The sequence below is a fragment of the Bubalus kerabau genome, chromosome 10, assembly GCF_029407905.1.
Source record: "Bubalus kerabau isolate K-KA32 ecotype Philippines breed swamp buffalo chromosome 10, PCC_UOA_SB_1v2, whole genome shotgun sequence".
NCBI lineage: Eukaryota > Metazoa > Chordata > Mammalia > Artiodactyla > Bovidae > Bubalus > Bubalus kerabau.
This window is the reverse complement of record NC_073633.1, coordinates 66,038,867-66,053,967: the sequence shown is the minus strand read 5'-3', so window position 1 is coordinate 66,053,967 and position 15,101 is coordinate 66,038,867. Positions and strand designations below refer to the sequence as shown.

At 32.4% G+C, this 15,101-nt stretch overlaps 1 protein-coding gene across 2 annotated transcripts in view; it reads right to left on the bottom strand.

The window, feature by feature from the left end:
• Positions 1–5,132: 5,132 nt before the first annotated feature.
• COPS2 (COP9 signalosome subunit 2) overlaps positions 5,133–15,101 on the bottom strand; it is a 30,758-nt gene continuing 20,789 nt past the window's right edge. For both annotated transcript variants that reach the window (XM_055538015.1, XM_055538016.1), the window contains exons 7-13: positions 13,064–13,238; positions 11,161–11,339; positions 10,995–11,047; positions 8,562–8,659; positions 7,303–7,385; positions 6,762–6,820; positions 5,133–5,881 (exon numbers count right to left, since the gene is read on the bottom strand). In XM_055538015.1, coding sequence (XP_055393990.1) covers positions 5,737–5,881; positions 6,762–6,820; positions 7,303–7,385; positions 8,562–8,659; positions 10,995–11,047; positions 11,161–11,339; positions 13,064–13,238 — 792 coding nt within the window. In that variant the 3' untranslated portion in view covers positions 5,133–5,736. The remainder of the gene's footprint in view (positions 5,882–6,761; positions 6,821–7,302; positions 7,386–8,561; positions 8,660–10,994; positions 11,048–11,160; positions 11,340–13,063; positions 13,239–15,101) is intronic.

Genomic DNA, 15,101 nt, shown 5'->3' with positions numbered 1-15,101 from the left:
GGAGAGGCCAACACTTCTATGAATGCTGCAAAGCCGAACAAAGTAATCTTAAAAGTGGAAAATATTTAAAAAAAAAAAAAAAGTGGAAAATATTTAAACCTTGATTTCCAAACCAAATGAGTAAGATTTTTGAGTACTGCTTTCTGAGAAACATACTTAAAATATTTAAAAAGCTATTTTATTAAAGTATATATATTGAATTATTTGATCAAATACATAAAGTGCATTGTTTAAAGCCATTGTGCTGGTCTTGTGCTAATTAATATTTACACAGAAGATATCTAAGAGGCACATCATGTAATTTTTATTACTGATAAAGAATGTGTACTGCCAAAAATCCTTAAGTACCTAAGTCTTAAAGCCTCTTGTAACTCATCATGCACGTATCAGTCGATTCTCAAGAGTTAATCTGTGAGACTTCCAATTTCAGACAGACATTCTCTGCCACGCTCTTAGTCACCTGCTTCCTACCACCTAGTGAGTTCAAGGAATTTAGGTCATTTTTAACACTAGCTTAAGAAGAAAATACAGAAAACTCATAATGCAAACAACTATGGAACAAATTGCAAAATCAAACGTTTGCATTTCCCATAACATTCCATTTCTTTGTTGATATATAGTTAAAATTTAATTACCTTCAGCATTATTTAAAAACAGATGCATAAAACTTACTATTTTAGTAAACAGTAGGAGGCAAACATCTTAACCAAAATTATTCAACACAGCACTAATATGTTACTAATTCAGTAAGCATGCAAAAACTTCTGACAACTTCATGGGATGATTAAAAGTTCTAGATTACTTTAGCTCCATAAACTCATAGGATAAATGTCCAAAAAACCCAACCTTTATCATTTAAAGATGCCTTATTTCAGAATTAACAAACCACCTAATACCTCTAGATTAAATCTGGACACCATCTTCCACATGAAATCTGTCATAACATAGAAGTTACTGGTACACTGGCCATTCTTTCCGTGATATAAGCCTGAGTAAGAAACAAGTGATATTAAATTATGGAAACTGGAAAAAAAAATTACTGTGATGGACTGGGGAGTGAATTTTTTACTCCTACAAATATGTATACACCAACAAACATACACACAATAGTACTGGCTAGCCATTAGTGTGGTTATCCTGAACAAGTTTACAATATAAAATCCTGGCCAAGAAGAAAGTTGGCCCCAAACAGTAATGTAAGTATTTAAGAAACAATTTTTTTTCTTGCCTATCAAAGGGTTTTTAAGGTATAGTTGGCATCCACCTTTGATATTCTAAGATTTGATGGCAAGAGCTGACTTTTAATTATTCTAACAGGTTTAAAAATAACATAACACTAAAGGAGTAAAATTTGTAAGACCACACATTAGTTTCTTCTGGGATGTTATCAGGTTAAACAAATCTTTTCAGATTTAAAAACAAACTGAGTGACACTAAATTTTAATTCTGAGGATATTTAGAATTCACTGACACAGTTGTTCTGTGGTACTTACTATTATTAAACATAAATTCTCCAAATGGCACTATTTCAACTTTCCTAAAAATTTCAAAACTTAAAACTTTTCAAATCTCATCTAGTGATTCAACGTGAAGTAAACACAACTTTTGAATCATTGGTTAATCCATGCTATTAAGGGCACACACTAGCTAGAAGATACATAGTAAAATTTAATTATCTAGAGTTAAGCAGAACTTCTAATACACTGATATTTAGAAAGTTAATTTCTGTATATCTACATGAAGGAAGTTTTTACAAATTATCCTACTTAAAACTATTGAAATTAATATAGGATATACTACCTGAGGAGGATTAGGAGGGGAAAAAAACCCTAATACAAAGAAACAAAAACAAACAAAGCCTCCAAAAAAAAAAGAAAGGGGGGAGAGGAGATAAATTTTGAATTTTGGTCACACAATAGAAGACCAAAATCATTCAGCTTCAAGCTCTGAGACCTGACATCTAGCCTCTTTCTAAGTCCCTGTTCTAAGTATTTACACTTTGAAACAAAATAGTCAAAAGTCAATTCCTTAAAATGTTTTACGTCAATTATATCTAAAAACAAAACTATCAAAAAACACAAAAGCCAATTCCATGTTTTGTTACATCTAAGTTCAAAACGATGTTTATCTCCTTCCAAATGTTATAAATTCTACATAAAAATGAATAAATCTCATATAAAGAATGAAATTCCTAGCTTTACTAGAGATTTGTACACTCTAGTTTTTGCTTTTATATTTTTAAATCAAATGAAAGATTCTGCAGTCTTAGAGTAAGATTATTTTTAAAAAGCAGGCTTGATAAATAAATGCTTAGAGTATTTCTAAGTCCTTACAAAAAAACATAAGAGGAAAATACCAAGCAAATACCTTTTTATTCTTGGAGTAAATTGACTGTTATTCTATACCAGCATAATCTGCTTCTTTGGACATCCTCACTCCCAGCCCCAACACAAAAGAAAAGTGTACTTATCTGAGTTTACTGAGGAATTATAAACACTACTGATTAAAAAAGAAAACTGTTTTATAAATGTTTACTATCATTGATATTTTAAATATAAGAAACAGCTATTTTTTAGTCCGTGACAAACTGGTATCCTATTATAAGGTGATAAAAAATACATTGCCCACAGTGTCACCCATTTAAAACAGGCTTCATTAAATCTATACTCCCACGTAAAATCAGATTCTTAGTAGTCTTGAAAGACACTATAACCTTTAGTTTGAAGGGACTCCTGTAATTAAAGCAATTCTTAGTACATTCATAAATATCTTTTAAAAAAGTTGTATTACATCAGATGTAGAGAAAAATATTTAATCAACAACTGAAAAAATAATGTAAGAGCTAGAATGAGTAATGGAAATCCAGTTCCTGAAACAGTATCTATTCGTGGCAGCCAAAGATTACTGTGAAGTGAGTTTATCCAGGTTTAGAAGCAAAAAGAAATATGGTGTAAGCTACTTGTTATTTCAGTTCTCAGAAAAGAGGGCCAGATTTAATGAGCAACTTAAATACTAAGAATTTGCCAATTTCCTTTTTACTTTTCTTAAATTTAGTTATATTTTAATAAGCAATCTCCAAGAGTTCACCTCTAAAAATTTGATGCACAAAAACACAGAACATCTTCAAAGGGTGGGGGGAGGGGGATGTAACAAATAGTTATAAATTAGGCTGTTAAGATTTACCAAATACCTGTGTTTAAAAACAAATAGAGCAAGTGACAAAAAAAAAAAGAACAAGTCCATATTTAGGGAATATTAAATAAAGCCTATGTGATACATACAATTACAATAAATGAAAGATTATGGTGTAACCTTGGATAGCGTTAGATACTAACCCTAACTTCCCAAAATAACAAGTGCATGCTTTCCCTCTAGAAACTGGAAGATGCACCACTGCACACAGCAAATACCACAGGAGAACTGGGCCTGTTGCAACTTGGAGGATAGGGTTAAAGATTAAACCATATTTCAAATTCCATGAATTCTAATTCCATCAATTCAAGCATAAGCAAAGTCTTTTTTCCAATTATATCACAGGCATACATATTTGAATACAGGCACAGAAACTTGTCATTTTTATTTGGGTAACAAGAGTTTCTAAATTATGTTGAAAAATAAATCCTAATTATGACCATTCCTGTTTAAAAAAAAAAACAAAAAAACAACTTTGCACGTTTTCCACAAATGATTTATGCAAAAGAGAAGAAAATACACATAGTTTTATAATATCTTAAACTTTTTTATTCCCTACCAGAAACATTGTCTTTCATTTTCTTTCAGTTTTCTACATTTTCAAGTTGCACCTGTATTTAATACTGCTTTAATCTGCTAAAGACATTAACTGATTGCTCTCCTAAGTCTAAGGATTATATAGTTTTAGTATAAATATATATCACATATTTTTGTAAAATTTTGACAAAATCGAATAAGCATGCCTTGTTTTAAGTCCATGCTCCTTCCACTGCTTATAAAATTTGATTTAAAGATCAAAAATTCTTGGTTGTCATTCTTTAGCTATTAACAGTCTTCCTTAACTGCCACTCACTTCTTTTTTACATAATAACAAGCAATAGAAAACCAAAGAAATTATCTTAATCTTAGTTCTTCCTTTGACACTATAAAATAATGTGAACTTTGTTTTTTTTTTTAAATGAAACAAATACATCCAAAACTCAATACATTCAAATGAGCTGTGTCTCCTTTTAGGTTATCACCTTCAAAGGCCACAGTTCATTCTCCTAACTATGCTACCACTGCTCAAAATACCTTTAAAACTCTTTTGGGATCGCCTTCAAAGCCAGTTGCATATTCCTACTATTACCTCAAAGATTTAATTTTTGGAAACAGTAAAAAGACATTTGGTGCCAAATAATGGTTAACTATAGAACAATCAGGGCTTCCCAGGTAGTGCTAGTGGTAAAGAATCTGCCTGCTAATACAGGAGATGCAAGAGTCACGGGTTCAATCCCTGGGTTTCCAGGAAGAGCCTCTGGAGGAGGAAATGGCAACCCACTCCAGTACTCTTGCCTGGAGAATCCCATGGACAGAGGAGCCTGGCAGGTTGTAGTCCATGGGGTCGCAAAAGAGTTGGACATGACTGAGCACAGCACAGCACAGCACACAGAACAAAAGTTGGATAATACTTTTTTAACAATTATGTAATCATAAAGTTAACAGTGTGTGTGACTTAAATTAGCTCTGAATGCAATTCTCAAAGAGTAAAACCCAAGAGGTTTTGAGCAATGGTAGATTGCTGGAATTAGGAAATAATTTTCCAGCATGATCACTATGCAGGGTAACATTCATTTAGCTGTCTATATTCTGGCATATTTGTTTAAAGTGAACATTCTGAGTTAGAATCTTTTAAAAAGGAGTATCATTCTTTAAAAACAAAATTATTCCTTTAAAGTATCACTGTCAAAGTTAAGTACTATGCAAGTTTTTTGTTAGAAACTAATTCTCCTTATCAATAAAGACTACTTTTAAAAACTTGAAAGCAAATAACCAACTTATTTACTTCCAGGCTTTTTAAAATTATTAACTGAAGAAAAATAATTTGACATTTCTAAGGTACTAAAAAACAAAACAAAAACCCCACATGTAATAAAAACACATCAAGAACCAAACTACAATTTCTGAGCTGCACTGTTTATTTTGCTGCTTGAAACCTAAGTGACAGTATGCCACTATAATTATGGGGTTTCATCTAAACCTTTACTACACTGCAGGTACAGAAATATACGGACACATTTTTGGAGAACTGACATTTTGCAAAATGCAGCAAACATTTTAATTTATACATGAGAAAAGGAAGTGTTCAAAAGGGTATGCATTTCAAGTTATTGCAGGTTATTTGTGAGAGAATTTCTGCAGGTAAAACATGTTTAAATTTAACCAACAGTAGCGTGTCAGTGTATTTAAAATCATGACAAAAATCTTCTCTCTGGTCATGTTGCCCGCGACAAATTACTATGATGTTGTATGTTTTAGGGCAAGATGTCAATACAGCATAAATCCCATGGCATTTTGGTTTTCTTCTGAGATTAAAGCTGTTTTTTTTTCTTGGGATAAATGCAGCAGCAAAACACAAACCAGTTGATCAAAAAAAGCACTTCTGCCATAACTCCAATAATTTTCAGGACACATCAACCGACAGTAGTTTTGCCATTCCCAGTTCTTTTAAGGGTTACATCTCTGCACTGTTGCCTTAAGTATGTCTGTAAAAGCTGTTCTCTGTTAAGCCAGTTTACTGACTACAGCCTGGTTGAGAGAATTTAGTTGGTTGGTCCATTTATCTAGTGCAGTATATCGGGCACCACCCCTCTTCTGATGATCCAGTTCAAGGAGCTGGTTGACTTGATCAATTCGGCCATGTATAGTGCTGGAAATAAATAAAAGATGACATGTCTACAAACCGTTTTCACTAAACATATCTTTTGGACTTTATAAAATAGTCACAATATCAATAAATGCAAAAACAAAACAACCCCCCCCCCGCAGTCTACATTAAATGGTTGCATTCAGCATTAATTTAACATTCGTTAGCTTATTCAAACTTTAGACACAAACCAGACTTCAGCCACCTTTCATCAATTTCACTGAAAGAACCAACAGACATATACTTACCCAATTAATCAAGAGCAAACGTAATATGAGAAGCTTTAAAAATAACATTTCTTGCCTTTAAGAAAGATACCATTTCCAAAGTAACAGATACCATACCTTATACTTCAAAAATGAAATAATACTATTCATTAAATAATTATCTAGCTGTATAGATGGGTCAGGGGCTTCCCAGGTAGCTCAGTGGTAAATAACCCTCCTACCAATGCAGGAGACATAAGAGACACAGGGACACAGGTTCAATCCCTGGGTGGGGAAGATCCCCTGGAGAAGGAAATGGCAGCCCACTCTAGTATCTTGTCTGGAGAATCCCATGGACAGAGGAGCCTGGCGGGCTACAGTCCATAGAGTCGCAAAGAGTCGGACACAAGTGAAGCAACTGAGCAGGCAGGCATATAGGGTCATACACTGAATGAGAAATCTTTTGAAAAGTCATTTAGAACTTTTTAAAGATCATGTGCTTAATATGATCATTCATTTATAAAAAGCCATCACATACAAGTATTTCTTTCAATAGAAAACTACAGCCGAAGGGTGCTTTTTATGAAAACTCAAAAATTCAATTGCTACCTTTGCCATCATTATTCAAACTTTATGTCCTAAACATTTTGCGGAAAAAAAAATAGTCAAGTACTTACTTATCCAATATGCACTGCACCAGCAAGCTCTCCACATCAGCTACATCTATGTTTAACTCCTAAGACAAAAGACTCATTATAATTCTACTAATTAACTTTTTAGAGGACTTTATGATTCTACATAAATATTATTTTAAATTCGTTTCTATCACTTAAAAAAGAGAAAAGTTAAAACAAATTTCATTATCTGTTTAGAATACTGAGAACACAGGTCTGATAAAATTTTGCTCTGTTAACTTTAAAAGTATATTCCTACTTTAATTTTATTGTGGCTGGGGTTAACAATATATATCAATTATGTATTTCAGCCACTACTTTCTCTCTTACAGTATTACTGAGGGTCAAGCAATCTTTAAAATGAAATGTAATGACTCCTTATTTCTCATTTCTTTTAACTCAATTTACATCAGGAAAACAGAAAAATTCACATTAAAAGGAAAAACCTTAAGTTATGCTGTATTTTATAAAATATTTTTACCAAGAATAACTCTTTTAAATATACACTGCATTTATAAATACAAATTATAGTGAATATAAGTACCTTAGAAATAAAAGGAATATGTATTCTTGTGTAAGGCTTAATTAATTTTATAAGCACTTGTGTTCTGATGTTTCGCAAAAGCTCTGAAAGACAAAAGTTAAAATAATACATTTATATTTACTAGTTTGTGTATCTTTATGAATCACTATGTACATCTAAATTGTATTAATTAACTGTATCATTTATCTTCTTAAAATATGTCTCTCTAGTGAGGGAATAAGCAATTTATGTCTAAAGACATTTGAGTTCAACAGATGTACCACAGGATTAGAGGCTCTCTTTCACATAAGTTTTTCTTGTTTCCATCTCTCTGATTTTGCTCATGTTGTAATACTATTTGAAATATCCTCTGGCATTCTTAATTAACACTTCACTGCTCATCATTTCCTCTGTAATTTCCTCTTTCAAGAAGCTCTAATTTATACCAACTAGTCAAGTTCCTTACTTTATGCTCTCTCATAAACTAGAATACAACATTTTATAAGGTAATTCTACAATTTTTCCCAGTTCTTCATGTACAGTGTCCTTTAAAAAAAAAAAAAAAATAGGAGCTCAGGCACAAGGCTTCCGTATTTTTTTATATACCCACAAAACATAGTATTCTCAGTTCAAGTAAGAACTTGGTCTGTTGAGTGAAAGAGAAAGGAAAGTGAGGAACAAAAGAATATTACTTCTGAAGTATTCTTTGGATTTTCTTAATGCATCTGGCATTTAAGCATTTGAATGAATTGTTCCAGTTATTAAAAACCCTCAAATAGCTCCATAACAGGTAGGAACACTGGAGGTATAAGTGGCTCTAGAACAGAGAGACAATTTTTATCTTTGTTAATCAGAACTTATCAAAAATCTCATACATTTGTTGTTACATACCTTTTCAAAATTAGTGCATCTTAGTATTATCTATAGTAGGCTGTTTCAAAGCTTCTGCTGTCAAAAATAAATCCTAAAAATTTACTTTGAACCTAAGCGTAATAAACATGCAATAATGTCTAAATCAGAAGGCAAAAGTGTCAGCCTCCTTTTAAATGAAATGGACATCATGTAGAACTTGATTACATTAATAACATGACATTACCTACTGACGTCTTTAAAACAGCTTTATAATTTTAAGGAATATTTTATTCTATGACAGCATTTAGAAACAAGTCTATATTTTGCAATAAACAGAAGAAAAATGCCTTAATTCCATGTAGCTCCATTAAGTATTGTTTGATAGTAGCAAAGAAAGTAACAGAATTCAGTCAGCAGAAAACATATACCTTCAATGTGTTCCCTTATGAAAGGATCATCCATGATGTTGCTGTGATTTGTTTTTAGAATCTTTTCAAATTCAGTGATGTCATTATTCTGATAGGCACTAACAAAAAAGAAAAGCATAAATTTTGTCAAACATGAAGAAGTCATATATTAAATCAGATAATCCAAAGAGCCTGTTTCTCAATTTTTATATGAAAAATCTTAAGTTACAGTTTCTGTCATGGAAATTAGAATTAAACACACACAGATCCTTCTGAAAATAAATTTTCTTTTAATGCATTTGGTTTTATAAAAGAAAGACAAATTATGTGGGGTTATATGTTATACACAGCTAATTAAAACCTCAAGGTCTTAGCATTTGTTAAGAACTGACAAATATTTATAACTGTTTAATGCTTGTTGCTTTTAAGTTAAATTGTGCATTTAATCTCCAAGAAACCAGGTTTCATGTATACTACTGAATGGAGGAGTCTGAATATAAGACAGTATATCCTCTCTGAAGTTTACTCATAAATTCAGCTTCCTTAATTTTTATCTTCTAGAAAGGTACCAGCAACTGCCAAAACTTCTTAAAGGGAACATTTGATTCTCAATTCTCTTTAGCCTTAAAATTCCAGTGAACTATATAGCAGAAATATTGGTGGCAGATAACTAGTGGCAAATGGGATACACACACAAAGTAGAGAGTGATGGACACTGCTGCAGAAGGTCAAAGGCTGATTTATGTTCATGATTGTCTGAGGTATCTACTATCTACTCTGAGGCACTATGGGGACTGCTAAAGGTGCTGAGAAGGAAGAAGCCAACCTTCTGGAAATGGCACCACTGTCTGCTTTATATGTAACACATATCATCAGCCACTAGGCAAGCCCTCTGCTGTGCTTCCATCTGTTGGGTCACAATGTAACTTCATGTTAGGGGCAGGTGATTCAACTGCTTCAACAGGAATTATTTTCCTCTAGTCTGCTGGCAACTGACTAGGAAGATAAAATTAGGAAGCATTACTTTTCTTACGTACCCCAAATATATTATTGTAATATACTACAGGAGGATATATTCAAATAGTGAAAACACTTGCACACACAGATATTTTAACAAAGACACATTCTTCCGCTGTTTAAGTGGCTTAAAAAAGAAACTTATACAAAACGTGGGACACCACGGGCTACTTCTTTTAAAATTTATTATTAAAATAAGTTTTAGAGTTCCAATACAAAGGCTTCTCTGGAGTAAACTGAGATAAGGTCTGACAAATCAGTACTTTAATCCATTTAATGCATTTAACCAATTTAATCTGAACAAAATACTAATGTCCGGGGATATACTTTCCTGCAATATTTCTTTAAGAGTTTTCAAGTTAAACTGTCACTTAGAAATTTAACCTAATTTTTTTGAAGTATTATGAAATTAATCTCTAACCAAATAATCTCTTAATGTGGCCAAATGTAAATAGAATAAACTGTTTGAAATAAAGACAAAGAAATTGTCTTTGAGCTTAAACAATATAATGAAATAGGCTATAAGTATATAAAATTTACATTTAGGTGACTTGTAATTTATCACCCAACAGTACTTTCTTAAATTAAAAAAAAAAAAGAAAAAAAAAGACTATTAAGAGAATGGTCATCTAAATTACCTATATATATCTGAAAACAAACAAAAAAACTCAACCCTACCTCATACCCCTAACTACACTCTTCCTGTCTTAGTAAACTCAGCTGTATAGTCTAGAACAATGGACTTGAAACCCAGTAAGTCTCTCTCCTAGTTTTCTACAAAGAAAGCACAATAAATCATAGGCTACATTTATTCCTGGTCCAAAGAAATGTTTTTCTTGCTCATTGATTTCTTTTACAAAAACGTCTTCTTTTCTAGGCTTTTGCTTGGTTTTTCTTTTTTTCTTTGATGGCAGGTTTTTCAGTATTAGCCATCATTAGTCATATCTTTCTCCACAGAAGGCAACAATAAATCCTACCAGTATGACCCTTCTGCTGCTCCTTACATTAGAAAATTAGCTGAGCAAATTTATTTAAAGTGATTTTTTTATCTTGTCAATTAAGCAAATATACAAGTAAACAAACTGTCTCACTGAAAATTCTTGACTCACGTAGACCAATTTATAATTTCATTTTGGATTAAGGCAGGTAGAAACTGTAACACTGTGAAATTGTTTTAAAACCTCTATAGCTTTCTACTGACAAACAGTATGTGTATACACACACAAAGATAATGAGAAAAAAAAGCAGTAAATACTTACAAAATCTTGTGACTAATAGAAACAGTATAATCAATGACTTCAAATATTTTACAAACTTTCGTATACCTCAAGTCAAAATAAATGTTGAGTATTAACTGAATTCTGAAAAATTCTCTCTGCTCTCTTCTTTATTCACTGCTTTAAGGTAATTTACCTTGACTGAAATATTAAATCTTACCTTACTAAATTCGTCATTGCTAGAATTTCTGGATCATTTTTGTAGGGTTTGGCCTGGTTAGGAAAAAAAAAAAACACGATTAACTATGTATATGTACAAAGAAAGAATAACATTTATTTTCACAAGAGACAGCTGACAGAAATGAACAATTAGAGCACAAACATACCTCCTGTGAGTCAAATGGATTTATTCCCGATTTCATTAGCATATTTGCTAAGACTAAATATTTTAAGCAAGTGGTTCGTCTTGGACTTCCTGATTCATCATAATTCTTAAAGGCTTCAAAAAAATCAGTGTGTGCCTTTTCAAATTCACCTTCTCTCAAGTGCATTTTACCACCACATTCTGTAAAGAATAAAACAGGAGAAAAGAGGACATTTTCAGTTCTATAATAATAAGATTGACCACTTCATAAAAATCAAATGAAAACTATTTCAGTAGCTTCTAGTCTTTTAATTCTATAACCTGAAGAGTACTAGCTCCTGAAGTGGACAAAGGGCACATACTGAATTCTAAAAACCAAGCTCTTCATTAAACATCAGCCAAACAAGCATTTGCAAATCTTTATTCTCAGTTGAAATAGAAAGTAATTTTATCAAAATTACAATGAGGTGGACTTCCCTGGTGCTCCAAGTGGGTAGGAATCTGCCTGCCAATGCAGGGGACACGGGTATGATCCCTGGTCTGGGAAGATTCCACATGCTGCAAAGAAACTAAGCCCATGGTACCACAACTACAGAGCCTGAGCTCTAGAGCCTGCAAGCTCCAACTATGGAGCCCACGTGCTGCAACTACTTAAGCCCGTGTGCCTAGAGCCTGTGCTCTGCAACAGGAGAAGGCCCACGCACCACAATGAAGAGTAGCCCCCCACTTGCTGCAACTAGAGAAAGCACGTGAACAGCAACAAAGACCCAGAGAAACCAAAAATCATAAATAAAGATAAATAAGAATAATAAGAAATTTTTGAAAGAAAACTACAATGAAGTACCAAACTCTTACAGGTCAGAATAGCCATCATTAAAAAGTCTACAAATAACAAATACTGTAGAAGGTGTGGAGAAAAGAGAACCCTCCTACACTATTTTAGTTGTAAAAATAGTATGTTATTTTAATGTAATGTAAGTTATTACAATTAATTTAAGTTGGTACAGTCACTATGGAGAATAGTATGGAGGTTCCTCAGAAAACTGAAAATAGAATTACTATATATGATCCAGCAATACCACTCCTGGGCATGTATCTGGGCAAAACTGTAATTCAAAAAGATACATGACCCCTATGTTTACAGCAGCACTATTCACAATAGACAAGACATGGAAACAACCTAAATGTACACTGACAGATGAATGTATAAAGATGTGATACATATATACAATGGAATATTAGCCATAAAAAAAGAACAAAATAATGCCATTCGCTGCAACATGGATGCAACTAGAGTTTATCATACTAAGCAAAGTAAGCCAGAAAGACAAATACCGTATGATATCACTTATATAAAATAAAGCCACAAATGAACCTATCTACAAAACAGACTCACTGACATAGAGAACAGACATGTGGTTGCCAAGGAGGAGTAGGGGGGAGGGAATCTGGGATTAATAGATGCATACTATTACATACAGAATAGATAAACAACAAGGTTCTATCGTATAGCACAGGGAACTATAAACAATATCCTGTGATAAACCATAATGGAAAAGACTATAAAAAATATGTATATATGTATAACTGAGTCACTTTGCTATATAGCAGAAATTAACACATTGTAAATCAATAATATTTCAGTAAAAAAATCACTAAAACAGAAGGTAATTTTATATACATTACAATTCAAGAATAGAGCTTCTGATGGTGAATTTTCAATTAGTAATTTACTGATATAAATTTCAAAAAGACAAAAATTCATCCTAATTCCTTACTAAGATTAGATCATTTCATTTGACTTTACTACTTTGCCATTTATTTTCACTAAAATAGAAACAACCCTCAGAGTTAATCAGTCATAATCCAAGGATATCTTGATTATCTTCCCATAACACTGCCCAACCTTTGCAAACCAAACTTGCCTCTGATAACTCCCATGATCAATGGATGAGGGATGGCAGACTTGATGTGAAGTGACTGTTCATAGAGCGCTTTAAGTTTTTTGTTATTTTTCTGTGCCGTGTACATTTGAATTTCCAAAGCATATATTTCTAATAACTGTGTGCCTTTTTTCAGGTCATCTTCTCCATCATCAGTCTAGGAAAACAAATAATGAAAATCCAGTCAAGACAGAATTCAGAGTCAACAGAGTGGTTTTTGAGCTAGCCTGAGAACCTTACATTTATGATACTAATTCTGTGGGAAAATGAATTACAAATTTCAACTGGCACCTAGATTACTAAGAATATGACCTTCAATGGCCAAAAAGGAACCCACATGGCCTTTGTACTTTACAGTTATTCGATAAGGAGGGTTTTTTTTTAATGTACCAAAGTTGCAATGTTTTGCTTTATCCAGGAGATTATTTATAGTCTTCCCCAAATCTTCACAGCCACTTTAGATGCACTGATTCAATCAAAAGCACTTTGTGCCTTCAATCAAGTGCCTTCCTAGTGCCAGGTGGTCAGTCTACCTTGGGGAAATACAAAGTTAAATAAGTCAATGTCCTGGTCTCAAAAAGTTCACAATATAGAAGACCCATATGCCACCAGATAAGTTATAATATAAATGATAATAATTCTAGCTGAAGCATCAATGAAGTACCAAAGATGGAAGAGAAGATTAATTCTCTTGGGGGATGTCAAAGGAATAACAAAGGTGGTGACAACTGAGTTTGTCTTTGAAAGATGATCAACAGCCCACAAACACAAGCTGTGAAAAACAGAATATGGTTGACAGATAATCATAAATATCAAGCACTGACATACACAAAGCCAAAATTTATTATTTATTGGGTCTTCTAACTTAAAACTTTCCTTTAGTTATCCACTAACAAAACACAACCAGACTAATGATATGTAAGACAATCTGTATGTTCAGATTATCATGCATTTCTCCTATGCTTTAATGCAATTTACAATCCAGATAGCATTTCTCTTATGTTACAAAATAAACCAAGCAAAAACTTCTCCAGAGGGTTTTTTCATATTCCTTATGTATATACTGACTTTCTTTCAGTTAGAAATGCCTTCTCTACGATTTTCATTTCACGTGGAACTGAATACACAGCTGTTTATGCATCAGACTAAGCCCTCCTTAAGAATGTGTAGATAAAAAACAATCCATAACTGACTGATTTGCCTTATAAACCAAAACTATTATGAAACATAAAACATTTTCATGTTTTTTATAAAAACCAAAAAAGGTAACATTATTAAATGAAAATATGTGAAGATAATTTAGAACACTTTTCTGATCAACCTTTTCCTCATTCACAGAAATAAAATACATAATTAATAGTACATAGTATGAAAAATGATAATGTTCAAAAGATTCTGTATTGGATATGGATCTGTGTATGTGCATTTTTAAAGCTAGTTGATAAAAGTTTACATGTTTTTATACATTTAAATCATTAAAATCAACCTGCAACATGATCTTGATAAAAAAGTACATGGCATTGAAAGAGCATAAACATATTTAAAACAGCATTTCTATTTAATATTTGAACTAATATCAAGTAATTTATTAATCAAGACAAAAAACGAAATACAAAATTACAGCTCACACTTAAAAGTTAGAGGTGTACTATGGCTACACAAGTTTATAAGTTAAATGAAAAACCCAGTACCTCCATCTCCCTAGTCACAGTTTGGCGCTTGATGACATATAGCTGATGCAACCATATTGGAAAGCACAGATAGAATGCTTCTAACATCACATGAAGTTCTACAGGACAGTGTTGTTACAGAGGATTCATACACGAAAACTAAGAGTATAAAATATCTTTAAAATGTATGTCTACAACATCCTTTCTGATTTTCATAGGGTGTATAACTAAATATAAAACACTTATTATTCTTAATATTAATGACTGGTCTGTTTATTGAAACCTATGCCTCATTCTTCAAAAATAAGGACTGAAATTATGATTAACAGAGGAAGTAATGTAGTCAGAAA